Source organism: Urocitellus parryii, chromosome 10, assembly GCF_045843805.1.
Source record: "Urocitellus parryii isolate mUroPar1 chromosome 10, mUroPar1.hap1, whole genome shotgun sequence".
Taxonomy (NCBI): domain Eukaryota; kingdom Metazoa; phylum Chordata; class Mammalia; order Rodentia; family Sciuridae; genus Urocitellus; species Urocitellus parryii.
This window is the reverse complement of record NC_135540.1, coordinates 106,796,948-106,824,064: the sequence shown is the minus strand read 5'-3', so window position 1 is coordinate 106,824,064 and position 27,117 is coordinate 106,796,948. Positions and strand designations below refer to the sequence as shown.

The 27,117-nt window shown below is 38.3% G+C and overlaps 1 protein-coding gene across 3 annotated transcripts in view; it reads left to right on the top strand.

Moving 5' to 3' along the window:
- Dcun1d4 (defective in cullin neddylation 1 domain containing 4) overlaps positions 1-15,190 on the top strand; it is a 70,766-nt gene extending 55,576 nt beyond the window's left edge. Inside the window, exons 9-12 of one of the 3 annotated variants that reach the window (XM_026386623.2) lie at positions 9,513-9,617; positions 11,708-11,810; positions 11,943-12,037; positions 13,024-15,190. In XM_026386623.2, the coding sequence (XP_026242408.1) occupies positions 9,513-9,617; positions 11,708-11,810; positions 11,943-11,998 (264 nt within the window). In that variant the 3' untranslated portion in view covers positions 11,999-12,037; positions 13,024-15,190. Of the gene's footprint in view, positions 1-9,512; positions 9,618-11,707; positions 11,811-11,942 lie in introns of all 3 variants that reach the window. The other 2 variants (XM_026386613.2, XM_026386633.2) reach the window with 2 other exon arrangements.
- Positions 15,191-27,117: the final 11,927 nt, after the last annotated feature.

The following is a 27,117-nucleotide window of genomic DNA, read 5'->3' as shown; positions in this document are numbered from 1 at the left end:
CCATATTGAATCTTTGTTTGATTACCATAGCACTTCAGTTCAGCTTCAGGATGTTCTAAGATTGGTTTGTTAATGAATCTTGTTTTGTTTAGTTGTATCCCACAGTTTTTGAGATGTTGAATTTTCATTTGCATTCAGTTAGAAATATTTTCCATTTTACCTTGTGATTTATTTCCTGACCCATTGGGTATTTAGAAGTGTGTTGCTTATTTTCCTAGTATTTAGGATTTTTTAGATAATCTTTCCATTGTGGATATCTAATTTAATTCAGTGGTGGTCAAAGAACATGTACCCTTTGGGATTTCAATCTATTTAATTTATGATCCAGAATATGGTCTGCTGTGATGTATGTTTGATATGTACTTGAAAAGAATATTTTGCTGTTGTTAAGTGGAGTGCTCTATAAATGACTATTAGGTCAGGTTGGTTGATATGTTGTTCAGGTCTTCTGTCCTTGTTGATTTCTGTGTACTGGTTCTTTTCAGTAACTAAGGAAGGAATGTTGAATTTCCCAATTATAATTTCTAATGATCTCTTCTGCATTTCTTTTGTTAGTTTGTTTCTTTGGGTATTTTGAAGCTTAGATGTTAGGCTTCAGTTTACTTAGTATTGTTCCCTGTGGATGAAATGACCATTTAGCATTGTGAAGGATCTCTCTTTATCTCTTGTAGTATTCCTTGTTCTGAAGTCTGCTTTGTCAAATACAAATACACCCCCTCCAGCTTTCTTTTCATTATGTTTGCATGATTCATCTTTTTTCCTTCCTTTTACTATTAACTTACTGGTTTCTCTATATTTAAGGTGGATTTTTTTTTTTTTTAATAAATGGCATGTAGTTGGGTCTTACAAATATCTTTCTTAATTGAGATATACAAATCATGTACATTTAATGTAATGATTAGGATGGTTAAGTTTCTGTTTCCTATCTTGCTATGTTCCCTCTATCTGTCCATCTGTTTTTGTTTTTTCATTCCTATTTATGTGTTTTGGGGGGATGAAAGGTATTTAGTTTCATTGATTCCACTTTATTTCCCCTATTGCCTTATTAGCTGTGTCTCCATTTTATTATTTTGGTAGTTACTCTAGGCTTTGCAGTATTCATCTTTAAAGTTTTACCATCTATCTTCAAAGAATATTTATTATACATCTTCATGTAAGAACACGAGAACATGTTCATTTGCCCTCCCATACTTAAAGCTTTTATAACACATTTTACTGCTATAAATCTCACAAGATGTTATCTTTTTTGTATTAAATAGTCAAACATTTCTGTTACAGGTACTCAACTTTATGCCATTTCTGTGCTCTTTATTCCTTTTGTATAGATCTAAATTCTATCTGGTATCATTTTCCTTTTGCCTAAAATAACATTTCTCACAGTGCAAATCTACCAGTGATGAATTTTCTAAGCTTTTATTTTTGCCTTCAATTTAGTCTGATACTTCTCAGAGAAGTATTCTAGGTTGACATTTTATTATTTCAGTGATATTTCCTCATTGTCTTCTGTATTGTATACTAGTTTTTCATGATAAGCCTATTGTTCTTATCTTTGTTCCTTTGAACATAATGTCTTTTTTGTTTGTTTTCTGACTGCATTTATTCACTGCTTTTCAGCATGTAGTTGTGATGTTCCGGGCATTGTTATTTTCCTTATGGGATTTATTGAACTCTTTGATCTGTGAGTTTTAAAATTTATATTAAGTTGAGAAATCTTTCAGCTGTTATTTCTTCAAAAGTTTTTTGTTGTTGTTGTTTTTCTTCTTCTTGAACAACAACAACAAATATTTTTGTTAGATTGCTTGATACTGTTTCACAAGGCACTGATACTCTGTTCACTTTTTATTGTTTTCTCTTTGTTCATTTTGGTTAATTTTTACTACTGTGTCTTCCAGGATTAATTTTTTTATTTTGCAGTATCTAATTTCCTATTTATCCCAGACAGTGTATTTTTCATTTTAGATACTATGCTTTTCATCTCCAGAGGTTCTACTTGGGTCTTTTTATATCTTCCATTTCTTTCTTCATCATGATGTTTCCTTGTACCTCCCTGAATATCTAGAGTATGTTCATTAGGGAGTGTTTAACAGCTTTGCCTTTTGGTTTCATAATCTGTCATTCCTGGGTCTCTTTCGGTTGGTTGATTTTTTTTTTTTTTCATTATGAGTCCTACTGTTCGATTTCTTTGCTTTTCTAGTTTTTTTAGCTATTATGGATTTTACATTGCTGGTTACTAGATTTTGATAGTCCTTTAAACAGTGTTGAATTTCTTTTTTTTCCCCCCTGGTGCATAGTTAACTTACTTGGAATTAATTGGATCTTTTGAAAGGGCTGAGCCAGAGCAGCTTTTATTCTGTATATATGCCCTGAGTATCCTGAGATTCTTCCATGCTGGCTAGTGGAAATACAAACTATCTCCCACCCCCTGTAAGCCCTGGGAGTACCTGCCTCATTGTTTGTGGTGTATCCTTCTCCAGCGTCAGGTTCCTTCCCCTTGTTTGTGTGCACATGAGTCCTCAGCCCAAGACTGAAGGAGACTGCTCTGGAAACCTCCAGATCTCTCTGATGCCTCCCATCTCACTGATATTTTTCCTCACACAGTATAGTTCCCTTTGCCTCCCTGACCTCCAACCTCTGTTTTCTCCAACTCAACAAGACCACTGGGCTCAGTTTGGGTTTCCCTTTTCCTTTTTTACAACCTGGAAACCGCCTACACAGGGTAAACTGGTATCCTGTAGGACTTACCTTGTTTCATTTTTCTCAGGGGTCATGGTCCCTTGCTGCCTCTTGCAGAGAGTGAAAGCTGGCACTTCATTCATATCTTTTGTCCAGCTTTTTGCTTGTTTTAAATGAAAAGGGAAATCTGGTCTTGGTTGGAAGCAGAGCTCAACTCCACCCCCAATATATTTTTTTTTCTAATAGAAAAATGACTACTGAAGGTAATATGTTATAATCAACACAGCAGGTCTTTTAAAAATCAGAATGTTAATGAAGATTGAACTTCTTGACCATTTTGTATCCTAAATACTATATTGCAAACAACAAAATAACATGTCAAGTATTCTAAATTACACTTTAATATATCAGAAAAGAAACTAATGTAATATCAGAAAATGAAATGGACCTTGTAATACCTCTCCACCAAAATTACAGTCCCAAGTGGGTATTCCTTTCTTTCCTCACCTCTGAACCTTGTAGCCAATTAAAACTGGTAATTGGCTATAAACTTGTATTACTTTCCCCCAATTTTTTCTTTGAACTGTACTTATTTATAGTTTTATAACTATCACAGAATCATGAAACTTCCAAGCAGAAAGAAACCTGGTCTAGTCTTGTCAATATTCAGATGATGAAACAGAGCCAGAGAGAAGGGAACAGCTAATGGCATGAGGTCAGCCCTTGATATGTAGGCCAGAGTCCTCCTAGAGCCATGCTGTCTTCCTCAACTCAAAACTGTCACCACCCCGTTGTGTCTTGTTAGAGAAAGATGGTGAGATAAAAATGTGAAGAGCCAAAAAGTCAGTTCTCTCATACAATTGGATTTTTTCTCAGTGTTTTTATGCATAGGGATTTTTTTCCCTCAATGTAAATTATATTTATTATATAAACTGTTGCATGGAGTCCTTTAAATAACAGACAGACAGACACACACACGTGTGCACTTTGGTTCTTTTTCTTTTTTGAGATGGGGTTACCCACGCTGGTCTGGATCTCTGGGGTGAAGCGATCATCCCTACTCAGCCTCCTAAGTACCTGGTACTGCAGACATGCCACCACTCCAGCCTTGGTTCATTTTTTGAAAAGGACCTAATGAGAATAAGAAGATTGAATAAAGAGAATGAGATGAAAGACTAAATTCAGTTATTTTTCATTGTGATTGGGAATAGTCAAATCAATACCAGCACAGTTGATTTTCTTTTACATACTCAGTGGTGGAGCCAAGCTACTGTGAGAGTCTGGGGGAGGTTGGCACTTGGCATTTTGAGAAGGGTGAATGTTGGTTGGGTGGAGTGAGGTGCTGACTAGCAGCATCAAGGACCAGATAAGAGCAGAGTCCATGAGTTCACATAACAGTAGGGCTCCCCCCGCCCCCCCCCCGGCAGTGTAATTCTTCCCTGATACCAAAAGGAACAGATTCAGAATGAGAAGTTTGTTCATTCAGAATGAGTACAGAAGTTGAGAGGACCCCTGATGGAGTGATTAAGGTGAACCAAGACAGGACCAGGGTGGGTCAGGTGAAGCTGCTGGATGCAAAGGAGAGGCCTGGGCAAAGGATAGTGAGCCCAACAATGAGAGATGGGGTGGGGGGTAGCATCTTTGTTTTTTCAAAGCATTTTAGAGCAGTCAGATGTGGAGGGGTCTTGTGGACGCAGGAGACACCTGGGGGAACTCATTTTCCTAATGCTTTTTTGACAAGTGAGTTTGTTACCAAATCAAACTAGTTTCTTGATGTTCTCACTATTCCAACAGAAGGTGCAAATGGCTTCTATTCATTGTCTCTGAGGATGATTCAGGAAGATTTAAGAGGACACATAAAGCCACCTTTAAGATTTAAGTAAGAGGACACATAAAGTACCTTCCTCTTCCAAGAAAAATAACAGTTGAACTAGAAATGATTAAGGATGTTATTGACAGAATTTGCTAAGGAAACTTGCTAGGTCTTGTGTTCAGCAATTCCTGGTATATCAAGAAAATTCTTCCTGCCATTCACTTTTGTCTGTGAACATTTGGAATTACTTTCTCTTCTAATTTGAAGCATTTTTTCACTTACTAACTGTCTAGTTTCCCTTTCTCTACAACACCCAGCACAGGCCTGTGTGCATACGTTCTCTCCCTCTCCCTCCCTCCCTCCCCCCACCCACCTCTCTCTCTTTTTCTGTGCTTCTCTGTGTCTCTTTCTCCCCCCACCCCTTTCTCCTCACATTTCATTGTAATTATAAGGAAAACAGAAAGGGAAAAATTATAAAGGAAAACAGATGAGGTCAGGAATAAAAGTAATATGAAGTAGTAATCTAATTGCAGGCCCATTACCCCTAACAATCTTGTTAGTTTTAAGATTCCTCTTTGGCTGTTGCAGAGCCACTCAGATTTGCTCAGCAGTTAAACTAATTGGCCTCTGTTTATCTCTTAATATTTCAATTGTTCTTCCTTTTTTACCACCCCAGCAAGCAAGATGGTATTATATGAAAGAGCTCAGGCTTGGAATCAGAATTCCTGGCTTAAATTCCATCTCTACCATTTATTGATGATTATTTAAGTTCTTCTGCCTCAGTTTCTTTATTTATAAATCAGTAATAATAATAATTGCTCCTATCCTGATGGTATTAAAAGAGTTTAAGAAACTGTACACTCACTGGCTCAAGGTAAAAGTTAACCATATAATTAGAGTAAGGGAGTTGCAAACCTCAAGTTTCAATAATGACTTGTTTTTTGAGAGTAGTGCTTATTAAATATAGTAGAATATGATTGTACCAAACAAAATAATAAGCAAAGTGCCTTTCGACAGACTTCTCTTCTGTTTTAAAGGAAGTGTCAAGAGTTGAGTTTAGCTGGGTATAGTGGTACACGCTTGTGATCCTAACTGCTTGGGAGGCTGAGATAGGAGGATCATGAGTTCAAAGCCAGCCTCAGCAATTTAGTGGGATACTAAGCAACTCAGCAGAACCCTGTCTCTAAATAAAATATTAATAAGGCGGGTGGGTGCTGGGGATTGGCTCAGTTTTTAAGTGCCCCTGGGTTCAATTCCCAGTACCAAAAAAAAAATTGAGCTTAGTAAATTGCCTTGCAAATATTGTTATTCATAAAATATTGTTGGCTTAGTTCTAAGAGCATAATTATTTTAGATATGTTTTTTCCACCAACAGGAGGGCGGGTACTTTTGGATTTTATGACTTTTTGCTTTTTTACTTTTTGTTTTTAACCCATGCAAAAGCTACTTTGCTGTATTTTTAGTTTCTAAAACTGAACCACAGTGTTTAAGATTGAAGCCTTGAGAGCCTATTTTACCTAATGTTTGTTGATGCAGGTAGCTGTATTAAGAAGGACTGCATTTTCTCTGTGTTCTCATGTGATGCATGCCATAAGGCTTTTGAGGCCTTTTGATTTCACATGCAATTTCCAACTTTGTCTTCACCATTTATTTTTGGAATCACAATAACTAATATATACTTTCTTGAGTCCAATTAGTATCTCTTAAAAAGCTGCAGGACTTTATTTCTGCTAAGTTTTTTTTAAATTATAATTTTAATAAAAGGTTCTTCTTTTTGCAGATAATTTTCAAGCTGTTAAAACTTAATGAAAATTGGAAGTAGATCACCTGGAACAATTAGGGGTCTCTAGAGCAGATACAGATGCCTAAATATTTAAAGATCCATTTTTGTGACATACTTTACATTTAACATTTATAATTAACTTTTTAAATTTCATTTTCATTTTTATTTTTTAATTCATTTGTTCCATTTTAGGAAAGAACTGCACTGGAACAGTCTTATGTAAACAAAGGCACTTTTTGAAAAATTAGAGTTCTAAATCAGACCTTAATAAAACCTCTTTATTCTCTATCATACATTGTTTGTTGTTAGTCTTCAGCTTCAGGGGTGCATTTATTCCACATATAAAATGTAACTTCTTCCACTATTTCTAATGGGATCCTTTGATTTTTAGCTGCACTGTTAAAGGCCTGATCCCTTCCATCCTGCTGTGCCTTTAATCCATGTTTAAGGAGGACAGTGAGAATCTGGTTGTGTATTGTACAGGATTGGTTTGTCCAAAATAGTTCATTTTCTATTATTATTTGAGAAATGACTAAAAATTATTTTTTCTATTTATCTTAAAAAATTAAGTTTTAGTAAACACACATATAAATTTTGTGTTAAGAGATAGGTAGGAAGAAAAGTCTTCATTTCCCTCTCCTTTAACCTGGATGGGTCTTCTGGAAATGCTGGCTGGCTCTTGGCAGGCTTTCTCAAGGTACTTTCTGCTTGGATACCGACCTTGGGATGCAGAAATCTGTTGGTCTGTCCCTTACTTCTTGGTGCTGCATGAACAGAAGGTTACAGGATTGATGTGCACAGTGTACTATTTTAATTTCTTGCAAAGAGTTTTTTGGATTCCTTTGCTGTACTCTCCTTGAAATGGTTAAGGTGATTTTTTTTCTTTTTCTTTTTGATGCCCATAATGTTGATGGCTGCCTGATAGCATCCTGGGAAGTTCATTTCACTTTTAAATTTGGAACCTCTTTGCAGAGAATGCCCTTAGGGATCATTGTAGTCAGAGAACCCTGGGGAGTATCTCCATTTTGATGTTTAGTTGGCATTTGCTGTGGGCTCTCTCAACTGTGTTGTTCCCAGGAATTTTTGAGTGTTTCCAGTTATGGTCATTTGCACTTAGGTACAAGTCCCTACACAGGCACTGTTGGTTGTCAGTGAGATGCCACTGTTCAGACTGTGAGTGCATCCATAATATCTCTCTCTTATTTGCTAGGCAGAAGATGGTGTTAGTGATGAGCTGCTGGCTGGCACCCTGCAGAGCAGGAGTGAGTGAGTGCTGTTCAGCTCTCCGGTCCTGTGAGTCTGATGCCTCTCCTCCATGTTCTGGCATCACTGCCAAACACGCGTTGAAATCCTTCATGATCATCAGTTTGTCGGATGATTATATTGTTGCAAAGAGTCTGTCCAGGTCCTTTTGTATCTCTTTTCTTTTTTGTCACCTTAGTGTATGTCTGTTGTGATGGGGGCATAGGCACTGATGATGATGGAAGAAGGCACGGTATATTTCACAGCCAGACTAGAGATTTGGGGATTTGGTGAATGATGACAAACTCTACAAAGGAAAGCTCTTTAGAGCACCACTGTCATCAGCCCAGTGCTTCGTGAACTTTTGTTTGACAAATGGACTTTGGCCTGGTCCTATGGTGCCGCGTGTGCTTCTCAACAATTTACTCATTTTTCTTGTGGATTGCTTCATGGTGTGGTGTGCTGTTGCTGTCTGCCACACCTGTTACAGGCTAAGGGATGTTTCTTTTCCCATTTGCTTTCACAGTGTTTCACAGAAGCATAAGCACAAATGCAACAAGCCAATGAGGCTTGTTTGGTAAAAGACAATCTCTAAGTCACCTCTTCTACTGTCCTCTTCTCCTTTGTGAGTACTGCAGCCCTAGCAGGACCATCTGCATGGCCAAGGGACAGGCAGAGAAGGCTGTGAGAAAGAGGCCTCCTGTTTGTGTAGAATTGTGGAATTGGGATGCCCCTGCCATCATCAGATTTGAGTTGGGTGGCCTCTAACAGAGAAGGGTGACATAGTGCCATTTGAATTGACCATTATACTATATGACTGAGAGCAAAACAGACCTATTAGACATTTTCCTTAACAGCATGTTTCTGTATCTTCATCTCCCTCATTTGCTATTGTGTGAGGCTCTTAACATTCGCTGATTAAGTTCTCTTTTAAAGTCAGTACCCTATGTAGAAATTTACTGTGTACCAAAGAGCACTTCACTGGTGGAGTTGGAAAGTATGTGTGGCTGCATACGTGACAGATAAGGGTGGTCACAGCATCCTCCCTTAATGTGGTGAGCATTTAAATTGCACATTTGGGGTAGCCGAGCACATCCTTCCTTTGTAATACTCTTGTAAATTTCTTCAACAGTTCAGGTACTACATGGAGGCTAGCTTTGGATGTGTAAGGTATTATTGTGGTCCCAGACCCTCTCGATTCCTTTCATGTGAACTGCCTATTTGTAGTTCTAGAATGGAAACTTCTAAGAAACATGAAATGAGACATTAGGATCTTTAATTGCAAAAGAAAGTGAACATAATCTACCTTTATTTGTTTCTTTTGTCGTTTCCTTATGAAATGTCTTTCACTTGGTTACTCGTTAGGGACAGTCTGCTAAGAAATCCAAGGTAAGAAGGATTATAATGATAGACATCCTGCTTTCCCCCAGCACAGGTGGCTGAATACATCCTCTGATGAGGAGAGAATCTCCAGGGCTCAGCATTTATTTTAAGTGGAATTTAATTCCAGCATGTTTAGGTACAAGAAAAATATTTACCCCATGAAATAAAATTGTTGGGAAAATGATTTTTATTAAGGAAACCTGATTCCTAAGCATGGCAATCAAACCTTTACACTCCATTTAGTTAAGTATAGGCTTCAGGATCAACAATTATGATTTTTATAATTATCGTAAGTCAAACAAGCAAGTTAGTAATAGATTTTTATTTATTCAATGAAATGATTGTAGATACTGCTACATAATTAATTTTGCATTAGGGTAATCATTCAATTGACATGAATCTTTCTTACAATAAATTTATATAATATCAAAATAATCAAGACTTCTGTTGTATATTACTTACTCTCCTTCTCCCTGCCTTAGTCTCTATTTGGTTTTTTATGGTGTATGGTAAATGAGTTGTTTGAAATTTTCTTGTTGAAGTGAAATACAAATTTGGATTATTGGAAGTTATTATTTGGAGGCATCTGGCTCATCCTTGTTTTTGTTTGTTAAACAGGAAAAGGACCAGCGCAGCCTAGACATAAACACTGCCAAGTGCATGTTGGGACTGTTATTAGGAAAAATCTGGCCCCTTTTTCCAGTTTTTCACCAATTCTTAGAGGTACCAAATTGTTATTTTATGAAATGTATATTTGCTTGCTTAGAACTACCAAGTATACTTTCCTTAACCATTCTGTGTAATTTTTGTTTGTCGTACTTTATCACTCATAGTAAACATGGTGCCATAACTGCTGTCAGTCAGCACTCCCTGTCTTCTGGAGCTCGTCCGTCCTCGTTGCTTGGTGGAGCCTCATTCTGCCTTACGGTGCATCACCTGTGGCTGCAGCTCTGTCCTTGCCTAGCCCCTCTCAGTCCAGTTTTTTCTTTTTTTAAATTTATTTTGTATGAGCCCAGTTTTAAAAGCTTCATGGCTGCTTAGTTGCCTGCTCTTTATAACAATAGAAAAACAAGGTTTTCTTTATTTAATGGCTTTAGATAAATTTCCAGCTTTGATTATAAGCAAAAGTTAAAAAAACAGCCATCTGCCTTCTTACCAAAATTAGTTTGTAATCTGTTCTTATTTACTCTTATCTCCAAGTCACTTGGGGAATTTAGATCAACTTAAGTACTGTATTGAGAAAACTGACAGTGTCGCCTTCAGTTTAAATTTTCTTCAGATGTGTATTAGAAACAACCAGCACTACTCCATCAATCTTTGTTTGCTTTAAGTATTGATGATCAGAATTTTTGAGCTGCTAGTTATGAGGAGCTGGTTTGTTGAAATGTCCTGCTGCTGCACCTGGAAGTGTCTGAAATATTTGAGTTACTTGGGCTGTCTACGGCATTCTCCTTGCCCTCTTGCCCCAAGCCCTTTTAAAAATGCCCCTTGCTGCAAGAACACCATAGACGTTGTTGGGTCTTGGAGAAAATCCTAGATCTTCCCTGACTCCAGCTTCCTTCTTGCACTAATAACCTTTCTGACAACTGGACAACGGTCCAGAAGAACCTAACAATTGATAGAATTCTTTGAGGACTGTTATCTCTGGGACTCAAGAAAGTTGTAAAAGCTGGTTTTAATGTAAGTATTTGTTTATATGATGGTCCCCTCCATGTCCGATCTGTTGTCATTTCTCTGACAACCCTGTGAGATACAAGCTCACTATTGGAACAAAGACGGAACTAGGTTCTCGCTTTTAGTTTACTGAGCAGGAGTTGAGCTGAGTGTGAAGGGTCCTTACTGAAAGACCTGGCTGTGAGGAAACTTGATGTTGCACAATCCCAGGATCATTACCAGCTCTTTCAAACTATTCTTTGATTCCACTTGCTTAGAAAGGTAAACTTGTAGTCTGTGCTTTGCTCTTATACAGATTTGCATTTTCTTTTAAAAGGAGACAGTGATCCTTTGATTCTAGCTTTTCTTATGTTTATATCCTCAAAACTATTGACTTAATTAATTCTCTTTGTTTTTTATGCATTTGTATTTTCCTATGTTTTAGTGGTGAGGAGTTAAAAATTATTGGTTGTGGATTTTATTTTAAAATCTGTGTTTAGGAATACTATATTTTTTAAAAAGCCTATATAGCATATTTGTTGTCTAAGAGGATTTGAGGAACTACTTCACAGCTATTCCAGTTTCTTTTATGATCAGATTCAAGTTCTTAATTATTTGAATAGTAATTTTCTTCAGTGGCAAAAGCCCCCAGTTCTGAGGTCACTTGTAGCACTGATAACAAGTTCTCATCAAGTGACCCACCGCTGCATGTGCTTCAAGCCAGCAGCTTGGCAGTGAGCTGTGCTGGTCATGTTGAGGATTATTAAGGGGAGCTACTCTTTATGTAACACTTTGTGCCAAGGACTGGATAGAGTGCTTTGCATAAATTTATACGTTCTCTCTTAAATCTTGTGGCATTGCCATTTTACATAAAAGGGCTTCCACAGTATAGAAATTTCACTTCTAGGAATATGAAATTGTGTTTCTTTGATGTTCTTGTCACCTTGAATTGCCACTCCCCACCCCCCACCCCCCAGCCCCATATTTTGTAAGGAAAATTGTCATCTTAAATTCTACTCTTGCTCTCCCTTGCTTCCTCCTGCATCAGTGTTTGAATGTAAAGGATTAGCTCTACATGAAGTTTATTATGTTCATACAGGAATTGAAACTGTCTCACTTGTTCATTTTAAGTGTAATCATATTCCTTTTCCCTCCATCAGCAATCAAAATATAAAGTGATTAACAAAGACCAGTGGTGCAATGTGCTGGAATTCAGCAGAACAATTAATCTTGACCTCAGCAACTATGATGAAGATGGAGCATGTGAGTACTGGGTGCGGAATGTCCCCTCCCTCCCTCTCCCACATCCTTGGACATAGCCTGCCTGCCTCCCGGAGAAAAGCCTTAGAGCCACTGTGGTTTCTTTTTTTTTTTTTTTTCCCCTCTCTCTTCCAGGGCCAGTTTTATTGGACGAGTTCGTGGAGTGGTATAAAGACAAACAGATGTCCTAGGACTTTATGCATAGCAGCGAGAGAGTCACTGTTACCACAGTTATGTCACCCATTAGCCATAAATTGCTGTTTGTATCAAAGCGCATGCTGCTTTTCTTGCACTGTCTCCCTTTCGCAGGGATGTTTTGGTGTTTGCTATTGATGGGCCAGCTCTGCTTGCTGTGTAGCATTGTTCTCTTGGAAGGCTGCTTTGCAGTTTGTTATTTACACTACAGATTGGTGAATTTGCCAACGTCCTCACTGTGATTATGTGTATATTGCTGTTTAAATTTTGTATATGTGTATAAAAAGAAAAAGCTTCACCTAGAGATTATTTCTGCAAAAATGTATTGTAAAAATAATTTTGTGGCATATTTCTAGTCCCTTTTTTCAAATGAACCAGTTATACTTTATTTGGTCTCAAATGTAGCATTTCAGAAAACAAGACAAAACAACTGTTACCATAAGCAAACATTGCCAGAATTAACCGTACTGTTTTAAGAGGCCAACTTCTGGAAGGAGGTAGGAGTCATAATTTTTCCATGGCATATGCCAAATATCATTTGGTTTACTTGACAATATTAGCTTTTTAAAATGACAAAAGTTATAATTATTTGACTACTTAGACAGGTAACATGCCACAGATCATTTCCACCATGCAAGGTATAGTATTTTTGTTTTTTAATGTTAAAACTATAGTAGGTTGAATATAGGTACAAAGGAACAAATTAACATGCACCTTTTTTGAAATTTGGGGCTTAAATTCTCATGAACTTTCTTCAGTGGTCCCCCTACCCCGCCCTTTGCATTCTTGTAGCCAGTGTTGGTCTGCTGATGCTTTCTGTGCCACTCAAAGTCAAATTTATTTTGCCTCCCCCATGAAAACCTACTGGTTTGCTGGCAATTTATAACTGCAGAGCACTTTTTAGTTGTGGCTTGAATTTTTAGTTAAGCTTTCATGGTGTCTAATTTCCTCGTTTTTTGGGAAAAGGTATACTATAAGTGAGTGCTGTTTCCTTTTGTTTTCTTTGTTTCTTTCATGCTAGGCTTTTCCTGGCAGCGTGTCCATTGCAGGCAGTGGACAACAGACCACCAGCATTGAGCTAATCCTATCATACAGTAGGACCTTTCCTGGAGGGGCCACTTGTCATTACCTGAGTCATTTGTACTGAAGGGTGATAGCCATTATTTATGTGGATGAGGAAATGAGTAAGTGGGATGGTATTTTTAGGTTTGTATTTTATGTCTTTTTTCTTTCTTTCTTTCCTTTTCTTTTTACCTTGCCTTCTTGAGGAAATGTATAGATAACATGTTTTCACCCCAACTATTTGGTGCTATTGAGTGACTAACTCGGTCCCTAAAGTTTTGTGAAAACACAAAAGTCTAATGATTTAACCAAGTGAAGAGCTAATGGTGCATTTGAACAAGTGATGCCGTAGTTGTAAGAAAGATCCAGGCATGAGCATGTAATGATTGGAAGATGTTTGGATTATTGGCCAAAAAAATCTTTTCAATTAAATGTGAACTTTTCAATGGCATTAAATGAGTAAAGCACACAGACAATGCTACTCTTGACCAGTTTTACAGTTTCTTTGCAAACGGTGTTCAGATTTTCATATTTCTTTTTCCCTAACTAAACCACCAAAGACAGAAATTTTGTATGTATATACAGTGTGTGTGCATATACAAAATCATGATGTGGTAGAATGCAACTACTTCCTTTTTCTACCAAATAATAAGGTTTGGTTTGCTGTGAAATAAACCACAAGTTTAAAAAACTCAGTAGTGACTAAGCATACTTAACCATTCCTTGTTTGTAGTCTCACTTTTAACTTTACAAATGAATATTTGCATACATTAATATCTGGAAAGAATAGAAAATGTTGATGGCAAACAACAGCTATTCAGACTGACATGTTGAAAAGGGTTCATGCATGTGTTGTACAGTGTTGACTGGCCATAGGCAGGTTTGGATCTATAGAGAATTGATTCATTTTCAGATGTACCCCAATGAAGCATAAAAATCACACTTTAAAGGCCACAATTTTTAAATTTGATCCCCTGTTGTTTTGTGCAAAACATATCTAAATCATAGATGAAATTATTTTAAACGTGCTAGCATCTAGAGTTTTTTTTAAACACTAAGCACAGTTATTCCAAAATAAAAAAGTTGTTATGAAGGGAAGATTTTTCATTTCATCCACAGTGAACATTTTGGTGATAAGAAGAACTCTCAAGTAAAAACAAGTATCTCATGTGATACTAAACTAAGTATTCCAAAGGGATAATCTTGCAGTTAGAAAACTCCAAATCATCTATAAACTTTCTTGGGGAAAAAAAAAAAAAAAACACCTCTGTGACTGCTGGTCCAGAGTGCTTGCCCTTGTTTTCTTGATTTTTATGTAGTTACTTTGAAGGGGAGAAAAGGGGGTCAGACACTTCTTAAAAATTTGCCTCAGTCACACAGAATTGAACAGTCATCAAGCACTTATGCATGGGCTAATGTTAAATAAATTAGGGTGCCTTCTTCTGGGTTTTCTTTAGTACCTGAGTCTACACCCTTTCTCTCTTCCCTTGTGTTTTGAACTCAACTCCATATTGCAATACTCTGTTGTTGGGGAATACAACTTTTACCTGTTTACTGCTGCAGTAGGTCAGAAATTTCATTGTTTAATTTGTTACAAACATCCACTATAATGTTACGTGCATCTTTTTGAAGCATGACTCTCTGAAGTTTTTATAATCTGACTAGACAGACCTCTAGATTTCTGGTTTAACAACAGATTTCTGTTGCCTCTCAGTCTCCATTCTAGCAGTGCTTTTGAAGTTTATACAGAAAGCTTTAAAAGTTAGTTTTTGCCCTTGGTTTTTATTCTTACAACTGCTAAAATACCTCTGTACGCCTTATCCTTTATTCTTTCATATGTTGTATAATAAATGTATAGAATTCATTGACCAACTGAAATGTTGGGTATCTGTAAATGAGACCAAAATGTGGGTTGCTTTTTTCATAAAATAATTTCTATTGGGGGTTACTGTTAAATGAACAGCAGCTAACCTATAACTGTGAATGCTTCTTGTCGTCAGTATTTGCATTACATTCATAAAAGTGTGCAAGTCCTGTGACTCCCAGCTTAACTAAAATACTGTTATGCCACCTAACTTGAGTACAGCAAACTGGTTTTAGGTTTTAATGGAATTGATGTAAAATGATATCCCATAAATAAAGAAGTATTTGTGTTTGGTTTCTGAACTGATTTGTGAGTTATTCTCTCTCTCTTCAAAGAGTGGGGTAGTTTTTAAAGTATAATTTTTTTTAATCCTTTTTTCCCCCTCAACTTTTTCTGTTGAAAAATGTCAAAGCTACAGAAAAAACAATGCAAGAATTACACACTGAACACCAACCTGTATTCCTGTCACTTCAAATTTAACATTCTACCACATTCCCTTGACCTATTCCTGAGTGTGTGTGTGTGGACTTCTTTCTCTGTAGGTAAATATTTCTTTCTGAATTATTTGAGAGTAAGTTACATTATGGCATGTCATACCTGATATTTTGAAATAATATTCTGTTCCCATGATAAAATTATCACACTCAAGAAGTTTAACACTGATATTATCTGATCAAAATTCCCAATAATGGCCTTGATAGCTATTTTATTTTATATCCAAGGATAAAAGTACTGTATTTTATTTTATATCCAAGGATAAAAGTATTGTATTTAGTTGTCAAGCCTCTTTAGTCTCTTTTAACCCAAACACTTTCAGATACAATATTTTAAATGTTTTGTAGTGTAAACAGGCTAGGGATGCAGCTCAGTGGAGGAGCACTCACCTAGCATACACAGAGTCCTGGATTCAATCCCTGGTCTCACCAAAAATAACACTTCTCAGACAAATAGTGATTTTTAGAAAATTTGGTACCATGTGCTGTACACTGAGCTAATAATAGAGTGCTTTGGCGTGGACCATGAGCAAGGCAGAAATGACCGTTTTTACCATGCCCAGAGCTGCCACCCAGTTAAACTATGTTTATCAATCTGGCTACATACCACAAGGTCTTACACTAGAAGATTAGCTTCCTGAGGGCAGGACCTCTGGCACATACTGTATGGTCATTGTACAAGGAAGCAAGTTAACAGAGTTCCCAGTCTGGGCAAACACTAGTCAGCACCCAAGAAAATCCTGAAAGAACTAACACATATTTAAAGAGTTTAAGAAGTTTGAATGCAAGAAAGAGGAGGTAGCAAACAAGATTGCTACTGTTTGCATACTATTGCATACTGTTTGGGTTGGTGATACAGATGTTCCTCCAGTTGTTGTTAGACCAAAAGCTAAGGTTCAAACCAAGAAAATCGCACATTCCTGTATTCCCAGCAGCTCAGAAGGCTAAAACGAGAGTTTCGAGAGTATAAAGCCAGCCTCAGCAAAGGCGAGGCACCAAGCAACTCAGTGAGACCCTGTCCCTAAATAAAATATAAAAAAGGGCTGGGGATGTGGCTCAGTGGTTAAGTTTGCCTAGGTTCAGTCCCCGGTACCAAAACAACAAGAAAAGCTCTTCAAGATATCCAGAAATAGGATAGTGGAGATAATGGAAAAAACTTAATCCCAAACTGATCCAAAGGAGGGGAGGTGACAAGCCTTAGAACAGGCAATTCTCTACCTGGAGTGTGATAAACAGAAATAGAATGTGTTACATCATCTAGTGCTGGAAAACAACAAAAGGTGAGCTCTCCTGGACGATACTAGTTCACAGGGAAATCGACAGGAAATGAATGTTTTCCAGCAATGCAATTGGAATACAAAGGACTGGTGAGAGAATACTAACTAATGTCTACTCAGACAGCCCAGCGGAGATGCACTGCAGATAATGACTGTGAAGGAAGGAGATACAGGAAGATTACTCTAATGGACCTTTTTTAAGCCCTTTAAAACAATGGGGGATACGGAGGAAAGTGAACTGAAAGAAAAATGGAGAACGTTACTCATAGAAAAATAACTGAAGCTCATTGGATCAACCCTGGGACTATAGAAGAGGGAGGAAAATGTGCTATTTCTGGACAGCATCTTTCTTCATTTGCTCCTACATAAAGGCCCAACCTGCTTTCCATACTTGCTGTAATGGGTCACATCAGACCAAACTCACTGGAGTAGGATCTTCAAATCCTCCTTTGAAGAGTAACTTTTATGCAGATTAGAGAAAAGTTCTTATGATTCCGTTACAAAAGAATTATCTTTGGAACTGTTACAGCCAGAAAGAAAAACTATCCCCGTGGGGGAATAGCACATCAAGCTTTCTGGCCCTGTTTACTTATCTGAGTTCGTTGGCAGAAGATAATCCAACATTGGGCACGTTTGCTGCTTTTGGCACATTCAGCAGAATAATGTGCGGCTTTTCCCCTGCCTGAATTTGTTCCCGGCATTTATCTCCAATCGCCTTAAGAAGAAATAAAAATGATCCCATGTATAGAAGTACTTGCTTAGAAATCATTGTGAATAGGCTGTGCCAGGAATTAGAAATTGAAAAACAAAAATTGACAATAGTAACTAAATGGAATTTTTAAAGGGGAAAAAAACATTTAAAATGTAAATCTCTTCTTCCAAAGAAGTTCAGTACTTTGAAAGAAATTCCTTTGCAATCATTCTCTGAGGAAAGTGGACTGTGAAGAATCCTAGCTGTGGGAAAGGAGGAGGCTCAAGAGGCTTGGTTTTTTTTCCCTTTGACACTTTCCAGCAGTGACATCTCAGAATTGCCTTAATTTGAATATCTAAAATTACAAACCAGTGTTCTCTAGAATCTTAGGATAAATGTGTGAGGACAAAAAGAGCTGCAGCTGTACTCATTACCAGTGAACTAAGTCACTAAAAAGTTGGGGGCCAACTTGGAAAGCATATTGAAAGGCTTTGCTTTTTTTTTTTTTTTTTTTTTTTTTTCTGTCTCTGCTTGGTCATTCGTTTTTGCTCCCCTATCTGTGGTGGCTCCTTTTTATTTCATCTTGAGAACAGCTTGAACAGGGAAGTAATCCTATCACAGATGCTCATGAAATCATTGGATAAATAAATACATGTCTTTTAGCAACTTATTCTGCATGTCTCACAAAGTGCTCAGAAGTCTTTCCTGGTCCTTATTTCTCCCACATTAAGGTTGATTTTCAGGTTTGAATGTAATTGTGACATCAAAAACTTTCATGGTGTTAGGCAGAATTCCTGTATGGGATTGGTAACAGGCATTTAAGTTTGTAAGAATGTACAGAGAAGACTAGGGAAATGAAAAACAGGTTGAAGAATTAAGCAGGCCTTCTTGAATGGGAGGTCTTAAATCCATTGGCATCAGCCATTTATAAAGGATAGATTAGAAAGACATTGACTAGGTTGGAGCTGAGAGTTCCTTCTGGAGCCCAGGGTATTATAGGAATTAAATAAGGAATGAGTGAAGAGCTTTCTTTAGAGGTCAGGTACACATTCATGGATCATCTTGAGGGTTGTTTCTCTAGAGTCTGGATGCACCAGCAAACTGTAATGCATTTAGAGCTATAGTCAAGAAGGTCATTTGGTGGTTTATTGACATTATTTAACTCTTTTATCAGGGAAAGTGGTCAGCCAGACAACATGCTTTATACTAATCTCATTAAACACTCTTCAACATTCATGTGAAGGATCTAGAGGGAAGATGAGGTTTGAAGAGTATGATGGTAAATATTTTTTGGTTTTCTATTCCTTATAACTCCCACCCCAAGGATGGTCACACAATCTGTGAAATTGTATCTAGAATTTCTCTTACCAAGGTAAGTTATAGAAACTAATCTTCCCCTGCCCTTTTGTCTTGGAGCTGGCTTAAAGAAATGCTCATGCTGGGTGCAGTGGCACACACCTATAATTCCAGCGGCTCAAGAGGCTGAGACAGGAGGACCATGAGTTCAATACTAGCCTCAGCAATGGCGACATGGCTAAGCAAGTAAAAAGTGAGACCCTGTCTCTAAATAAAACACAGAATAGGGCTAGGGATGTGGCTCAGTGGGTGAATGCCCCTGAGTTCAATCTCTGGTACACAAAACAAAAAATTCTTAATTACCTTGGTAGTCACAAGATCTCCGTCCTGGAGGGTCCTGCCCCAAACCCTGGAGAGAGGAATGCTACACAGAAGCCAGGAAGAATCTAAACATTTAGGCCTTGCTTGGTTCTCAACACAATCTTTTAAAACTATAAAAACCCAAAGGAGTTCAGGCAGCTTCTGGGTGATGGAACATGTAGAGGTTCCTGGAGGGTGGCAGGCCAGGAGAGGGCCCGGGAGTCCAAGCCCTTTTCTGGTACCTTATCCTGTGCATCTTTCACCTCCATCCTTTGTAACATCCTTTATAATAAACTGTTAAGCACAAGTTTTTCCCTGAGTTCTGAGAGCCATTCAAAGTAATTAGTGGAGCCTAAGGAAGGTGGGTGTAGAGACATTGATTTTATAACCAGTCAATGAGAAGAACAGGTGAAGCCACCTGAGACTTTGTGACTGGCATCTAAAGGGAGATAGAGGAAAGAGCAGTTTTAGGGACTGAGCCCCCAACCTGTGGGATCTGATGCTAACTCCCAGTAGATAGTGTCAGAATTGAATCAAATTCGAGGACACCCAGCTGGTGTCCACTGCTACAGAATTGTTTGCTTGTGGGGAAACACCTATGCATCTCATGTCAGAAGTGATCTGTTTTGAGTGTATAGTAGGTGAAACTGATAGGTTTGTTTTTCCAACAGAGGTTAAGTGACTGCTTTAAAGTCACTTAGCTAGAAAGTTGGGAAGCTGATATTTAAACCCAGGTTCTGTCTCCACCCCAGCAATTTGGTGGGGAGACCACAAGATATAACAGAAGTCTTCCAGGAACTAGGAAAATTGAGGTATGTAAGCTCTGGGCTGCTTGACTCATTCAAGGATCTCGCAGGGCCCTTTTGCAGGAAATCCCCTCCCTCCATCCTCAAGCCCTGCAACCACCGATGTATTTCTCTCTTTCACACAATTTTGCCAGAATGTCATACCAACAGAATCCTACAGTATATAGCTTTTTATTTTTTCCTACTTTCATTTTTAATGTGTTTGAGATTTGGTCTCACACTCTTGGTTCATTCCTTTTTATTACTGAGCAGTGTTTTGTTGAATGATTGTGTCACGACGTGTTGATGGACATTTGAGTTCCCAACTCTGGGCAATTGCGAATTAAACTGCTATAAATATCCACATATAGATCTTTTTGTAGATGTGTATTTTTTCTCTTGGCTCTTTTGGAATTTAGTGTAACTACTAGGCCTTATAACAAGTGAATATTTAACTTTAAAAGAAATTGCCAAACTTTTACACAATCGTTATGCTATTTGGCATTCCTAGCAGTATATGAGAGTTCTAGGGGCTCCTCATATCCTGATCAGCATTTAGCACTTTTGAAGTTTTTAATTCCAATTTTTAAAATTTTATCTAGTAGGTATGTACTATACATACTTTCTGACTTGAAAACACATCAAATGTTATAGTGGTGCTTTCATTAACCCAGGTTTGGTGAATTCATTTATACTTTTTGAGTAAATTCATTTTTCTCTAACAAATATTTCCTACAGATTGAATAAGTAGAATATATCCCCCAAGGAGCTTTACAGGATCTGTGGTCACCATGTTTCCTGGATCAAGGGTTAAGGTGGTCATTTCCTATGGAGGACAGTATTTGGGGCTGCTTCTTGCTCCTTTGTGACACTCTGAACAGGAACTATAACTTTATAACTGGAGACTGCCTGTGTCGATTCCAATATAAATAAGATTTTATATCACATTTGGTCATCAGAAAGTGAGTGTGTGTGTGTGTGTGTGTATGTGTGTGTGTGTGTGGAAAAAGCACCAATGAGATGATTTTCTCTCGAGTTTTGGGTAACTTATTTACAGGTGGATCCAAGTTTGAAAGACATATAATTACATTCCACAGTTTACAAAGTGCTTTTTCTTCCACAGTCTTTCATTTGAGTCACACTACCACCCCCATGAAGTAAAATTTTTTTAAATTTTTCACTTAACAGATGAAAACAAAAAAACTAATGGCTCATAGAGTTTCGTTAATATATTTACTACTCAATTCACACTTAGTAATTGAAAGGGCAACGACTGGGACCTCCATCTTCTACCTAAACCGTGTGTTCTTTCTCCCATCCCACCCTGCCTGGTGTGCTTGCGCTGTTCTGCTCTGTGTTTAGTGCTGAAAGCCACAGGTCAAGTCAAATTGAGGGGCAAGTGAGGATGGCTGGACCCAGTCCTGACATCCCTGCAGCTGCCATGGCTCCACTAGGCCATATCATGCTAGAGCCTGCGCACCCTCATTGCTGGCCCGGGGAGACTTAAAAAGTACTGCACAAAGGATCAGAGGATATGCACAAGGTAGCCCACAGTATAGTCCAGCCAAAGCTGTCCAATGCCAGCACAGAATCACATCAGCCATGAACCCAAAAGCAGAACATGGGTGCTAAAGAGATGGACAGTCAGGCATATAGTTAATCATGTCTGTCTATGTACTAAGCGTGGTGTTGGGGTCCAGGGATAACACCTGGTCCCCACCCTAAAGCTCAGACTGTGGAAGAGCCCTGTGAATGTACACTGTTAAGTGACACTTCAGACCATTCAAAGCTATGGGGGGAGGGTGGGTGTGTGAGGAGTCTCCAGAAAAACCATGTGTGTGTGTGTGTGTGTGTGTGTGTGTACGCATGCACATGTATGCATGTACACACATTTATTCATTTATTTAGGAATTGTCTTATGCAGCTGCATAGGCTGAGAAGTCCTCAGCACTGCTGTCAGCAAGCTGGAGAGCCAATGTATAGTTCGAACCTGAGTCTAAAGGCATGAGCACTAGGGAAGCCAATGGTATAAACTCTAGCCCAAAGGCCAACAAAGCCCCAAGAAAGGTTGAGGTTCTGGTATGAGTCTGAAGGTCAAACAAGACAGATGTTCTATTCCATGTAGTTGGGCAGGAAGAGTCCACTCTCAATGGCATGTGTGTTCTGTTCTAGTCTTCAGTTGCATTGATGAGGCCCACCCACATTAGGGAGTGCAATCCTCTTTCCTTAGTCTACAATTTCAAAGGTTAATCTCAATCAGAAACACCCTACAGACACACCCAGAAAGTTTGACTGGACACTTTGACCCAGTCAAGTTGACACATAAAATTAGTCATCACAAGCCAGTCACTTGTACACCTTAAACCATAGGCTCCAAGTAAAGATAGTAGGCCATTGTGACACTTACCATGATACAACTATTCTGCATACACACCTTCAGAAGAGAACAAATATTTTGTTTTCTCTTCTTGATGTATATGGTGATATAACGTGAACAGTACTTAAATATCTGATGTAAATTCAATTTATCTTATAAGGAAATTACAGAAAGAAAAAAACAGATTATAAATACATAGAATAAGTTATGGACTGAATGCTTGTGACCTCCCCAAAAGTTATGTGTTGAAATCCTAACCCCCAGTGTGATGGCGTTAGGTGGTGTGGCCTTTAGTAGGTAACTAGGTAACGAGGAGGGAGGCTACATGAATGGGGTTGGTGCTTTTACAAAAAGCAACCTCGGAGAGCTCTCTGCTGCCGGAGGATACAAGGAAAAGTCAAGAGTCTGCAGACTAGAAGAGGGCACTCATCAGAATCCAACCATGCCATCATCCTGATCTTGGACTTCAAGCCTCCAGAACTGTGACAAATAAGATACCCAGTCTGTGGAACTTTGTTATAGCAGCATTAAAACTTACGCACACACACACACACACACACATATTTGTGACAAAATGAGGAGTAAATACTCATGTTAATTACAGTTCTCATTCCTGTGACTGGTGTGGTTGTAGGTGGTGTGTATAATTACCTTCTTCTCCTACCCAGTCTTCATTTATTTTGCCTTCAGAAGGCACCTCAGCTGGCCATGGTGATTTACCTGGCCGGGTAACCAAACCTTCATTCCTGAAGTGTCTTGGCCATTAGTAGTCTGGCCTAGATTGAGCTGTTGTACCTTTCTATTGACCTCGTTAACAGCATAATAATAGAGAAGGATCTGCCATATTCCAGACAGTCCCTTCCTTACCTCCACTGTGGAGGAGGAGGAGTTCCGCTTGGACCGACTGTGACTTCTTTCTTTGCTCATCAATTCAGGGACATGGAGAGTCCCAAGTGGCCAGTGACTGCCTAATTTCCAGCTCAGTGGAATCATTGTTCTGTCTTCTGGTGTCAACATTCTCCTCTTTGGCACTAAGACCTCTAGGCCAACAGAGTAAAAGGTCACCAGAACTAGAGGCAAATATTTTGCTAGTGAGTCACTAGGGATAATAGTGAGTGGTGCCACTCCCGTTTCTGTTCCTTAATTCTGGACCCATGAGTACTGGCTGTCAGGGGAATAGCAGGGTAGTTTAGATGCTGATTCAGAACAGGGACAGCCCTCTGGAGAACCTTTCCCCAGCTTTTTAAAGTATTTCCACCCTCTGAGTTTTCAAAAGGCCATTGCACAATTCTGTTGAGCCACGATTTGAGGATGGCAAGGAACATGGTACAAGCAGTAAATTCCATGAGCATGGCCCAGTGCTGTACTTCTCTTGCTGTGAAGTGAGTTTCTGCTCAGAAAGAATGCTGTGTGTAATACCATGAAGCACAGCATTCTATAAATCCACACACAGTAGATTTTGGTATAAGTATTGCACACAGGGAAGGCAAATCCATATTCAGAGTGTCTGTTCCAATAAGGACAAAATATTGCCTCATCCCTAATGGAAGCAGCCCAGTGTAATCAACCTGTCACCGGATCACTGGATGACCAACCCAAGGAATGATTCCACATCAGGGGCCCAGTGTTGGCCTTGCTGATGGTGAACTTGGCCCTCCACAGCCACAGACAGGTCAGCCTTAGTTGCTGAACCCATACATAAACTCCATCTTTGTTACCATGGCCACTTTATTTATGAGGCAATTGGGGAAAACAGAGTGACCAGGGAGAGGCTGACTAGAATCCACAGAAAAGGTCATCCTATCCATTTGATTATTAAAATCAAACTCTGCTGAGGTCATCCTTTAGTGAGCATCTGCATAGGACACAGATAACTTTACAGTGTTTGCCCATTCATAAGGATGACATACTTCCATGTCATCAATTTTACAATCACGTTCCAAGTCTGAACACCAAGACAAGATACTGGCCATAGCCCACAAATTCATATGTAATCACATATCTGGCCATGTCTCACCATAGGCACAGGTCAGGAGAGAAAAGACAGGAGCCAGATGCCCTTTGGGCTACTTCATGTAACATATGTAACAGGATCTGTTCCAGCTTGATCTCATGTTTTTCACTTCCCTTTAATGGTTCACCTTCCCGTTGGCCCCTTACCCACTCCTTCTCTCAGTTTCCTTGTTGCCATGAAGAGAGCAGTTTCTCCCCACCACACCTTTCTCCCATAATGTTCCGCCTCACCTTGGTCCCAGAGCAATGGAGATGGCCGTCTATGGACTGAGACCTCTCTTACTGTGAGCCTGCCCAAAACTGTTCTTGTTGGGTATTTTGTTCAAAATGTTAAAAAACTAATTGAAATAATGAGTAATTTCAAAGAACACCTGAGGTAAGAACCAGAGAATCCACGTGAAACAAACACAAACATCATCTCTCTTACTGTGATTATGGGAGACCAGCCTTAATGCATTGTGGGGTGGGGCATATAAGGAAACGGCAGGAGGGATGACGGTTTCTTCTCTTAGGTAAGACCCACATCATGACAGCAGACAGGATCAACTCAAAACTTCTCAGTTTGCCCAATGTATCCCATTAGTTTAATGGAATTAACTTGTGTTACACATGTCCCAGGAAAATTAGAGGAAATCCCAACCCTCATCAAAGAAACAAGGGATGGTTAGGATGGGGGAAGATCTATGTATTACACTAGACAGTTTCTCATTATAGTCACAAGTTGCTCAGGCTGATCTTGGAGTCTCACCTTATGGCAGAAGCAGATAATATGCTTCATTGGCCTGTGTTTCCAGAAAGCTCTTAAAAAATAACCCACTAGGTGTGACTGTTAATATGAAAGTTAGCTATAAGATCCTCCATAATAGGGAGGGACCAAAGACCTAGGAAATAAGAACAATTGTTCTTTCTTTCTTTCTTTTTTTTTTTTTTTTTTTTTGGTGGTAGTGGTGCTGGGAACTGAACACAGGGCCTTGTGTATGTGAGACAAGCACTCTACCAACTGAGCTATATCCTCAGCCCAAGAACGATTGTTATTCTAAAAATGATGACATTTTGAAAATGTGTGGATTACATACTTTTGCTTTCCAAAATGGCTGTTATCTTAGACAACCTCCTGCTAAGAATAACTGGAAAATTTAGGCAAAATGTTTTTTAAAATGTTTGAAGGAATTGAAAAGTTACTAAGGAAGTGAAAAGTTGTGGAGCAAATATTTGAAAAAGAAGCCAAAATAAATGAGCCCAGTGTTGAGATCACTTTTTCTCCTATAAAGCAGTTGTTAATTGTGAAAGTGAAGGTCTTAGTGGAGTGGAGTGACTAAAAAATTAACAGAAGCTGGGGTTTACAGACTTCAAAGAGGATAATATTTGGTAAACTCCCAAACTTAAGATTAGGATCCTGAAAAACCTTGAGGGGTCGGAGTGTAAGGATGAGCTAGAAATAGACCAGTACTCGAAGGGCCAAAACTCACTTTTAAATTAGTTCAATCCTGGATGGGATTAAGGAGGACATCACTAGCTTAACTGCTTACCAGAACCAGAAGTAAATTGTGGAAAAATATATCATCCATGAGTGATAATAAGTCAAAGAGCATCTGTACATAGGATTGACTGAATCTTTCATACTCTCTCAGGAATTTGAACTAAGATACAGTGAATCATTCAGATAGTAGTAGGTAGGTGGAAGATCTATAATGTCCTGAAGATATATCGTAGATTAACATTTTTTCTTGAGAAATTGATGGGGCAGTTTTAGTCTCCAAAGTTCTAGGTCTTAGAACCTATTTTTCCAGCTGTTTTTGGCCTGCTTGTTGGTATTAGTTTTTGTTTTTGTTTTGGATGTTTATCTGTAATAATATTGAAGGCTTAAAATAAACATTTTTTCAATAGTTAAAAAAACTTTATATTTTCTTATACACAATGTTGGCAATCCATAAAAAATTAACCAGGTCCGCAAAACAAAAAATAATTATTTTAAAAGGAGGAAAATTTATAGAAAAAAAGATTCATAGGAGACTCAGATATTATGGTTATTAAATGTGGAATTTAAATTACTATAGCTTAATATGTAGAAAAATTTATGAGGCAGAATTTTAGCAAACTGGAAACTATAAAAAAATAATCAAATGGAAATCCTAGAACTGAAAAAAACCTAATATATGCAATTAATAACCCTGTGAACTGGATTTAACAGAAGATTGGACACAACATAGAATTAATGAGAAGAAAATAGGTCAGAAAAAAAAATGTACACTGAAGCAAAGAGACAGAAGAAGTAAAGTAGAAAATACAGAGAAGAGCCAAGAAATTCATGGCACAGTGTAAAGGTCTAAACTATGTGTGATTGAAGTCTTGAGAAAAGAAAAAAGAGAAAGTGACAGAGGCAAAATTTAAAGAGATAATGTCCCAAGAATTTTCAAAAACTGTTTTTTAAAAAAGACCCAGTTTAGAATTGCTACAAAGCTCTAAGTACGTTAAAAATAAAGAAACCAAACTTAGGCACATATAAGTAAAATTTCTGGAAAACAGAGACACTATCTTAAAGCAACCATACCATAGATAGCAATTGTAAACTGTAGACAAACTACAAACTAGTAGCTTAAGACACTGGAAAGTAAGTAATCAAACCAGCCAGAGTCCAAAGGAAAGTCTGCACTTGAATCAAGTGCATGGCACAACTCAAGTCCCCGTGTTTTTTTTTTTTTTTTTTTTTAATATAGTTTTTAGTCTAGGGCATGCCCTAGCACTACACAATGACTGAAACTTTGATAGAAACTTCAGAGTATTTCAGAGAATCAGAGGACAGATTTCAGGGAAACCACAGCCTCTAGAAACAGAGGAAGAGTCCCAGAAAGCCCCAAATTCTGAGTATAAATTCTGCCCAAATCTTCAGCTGATC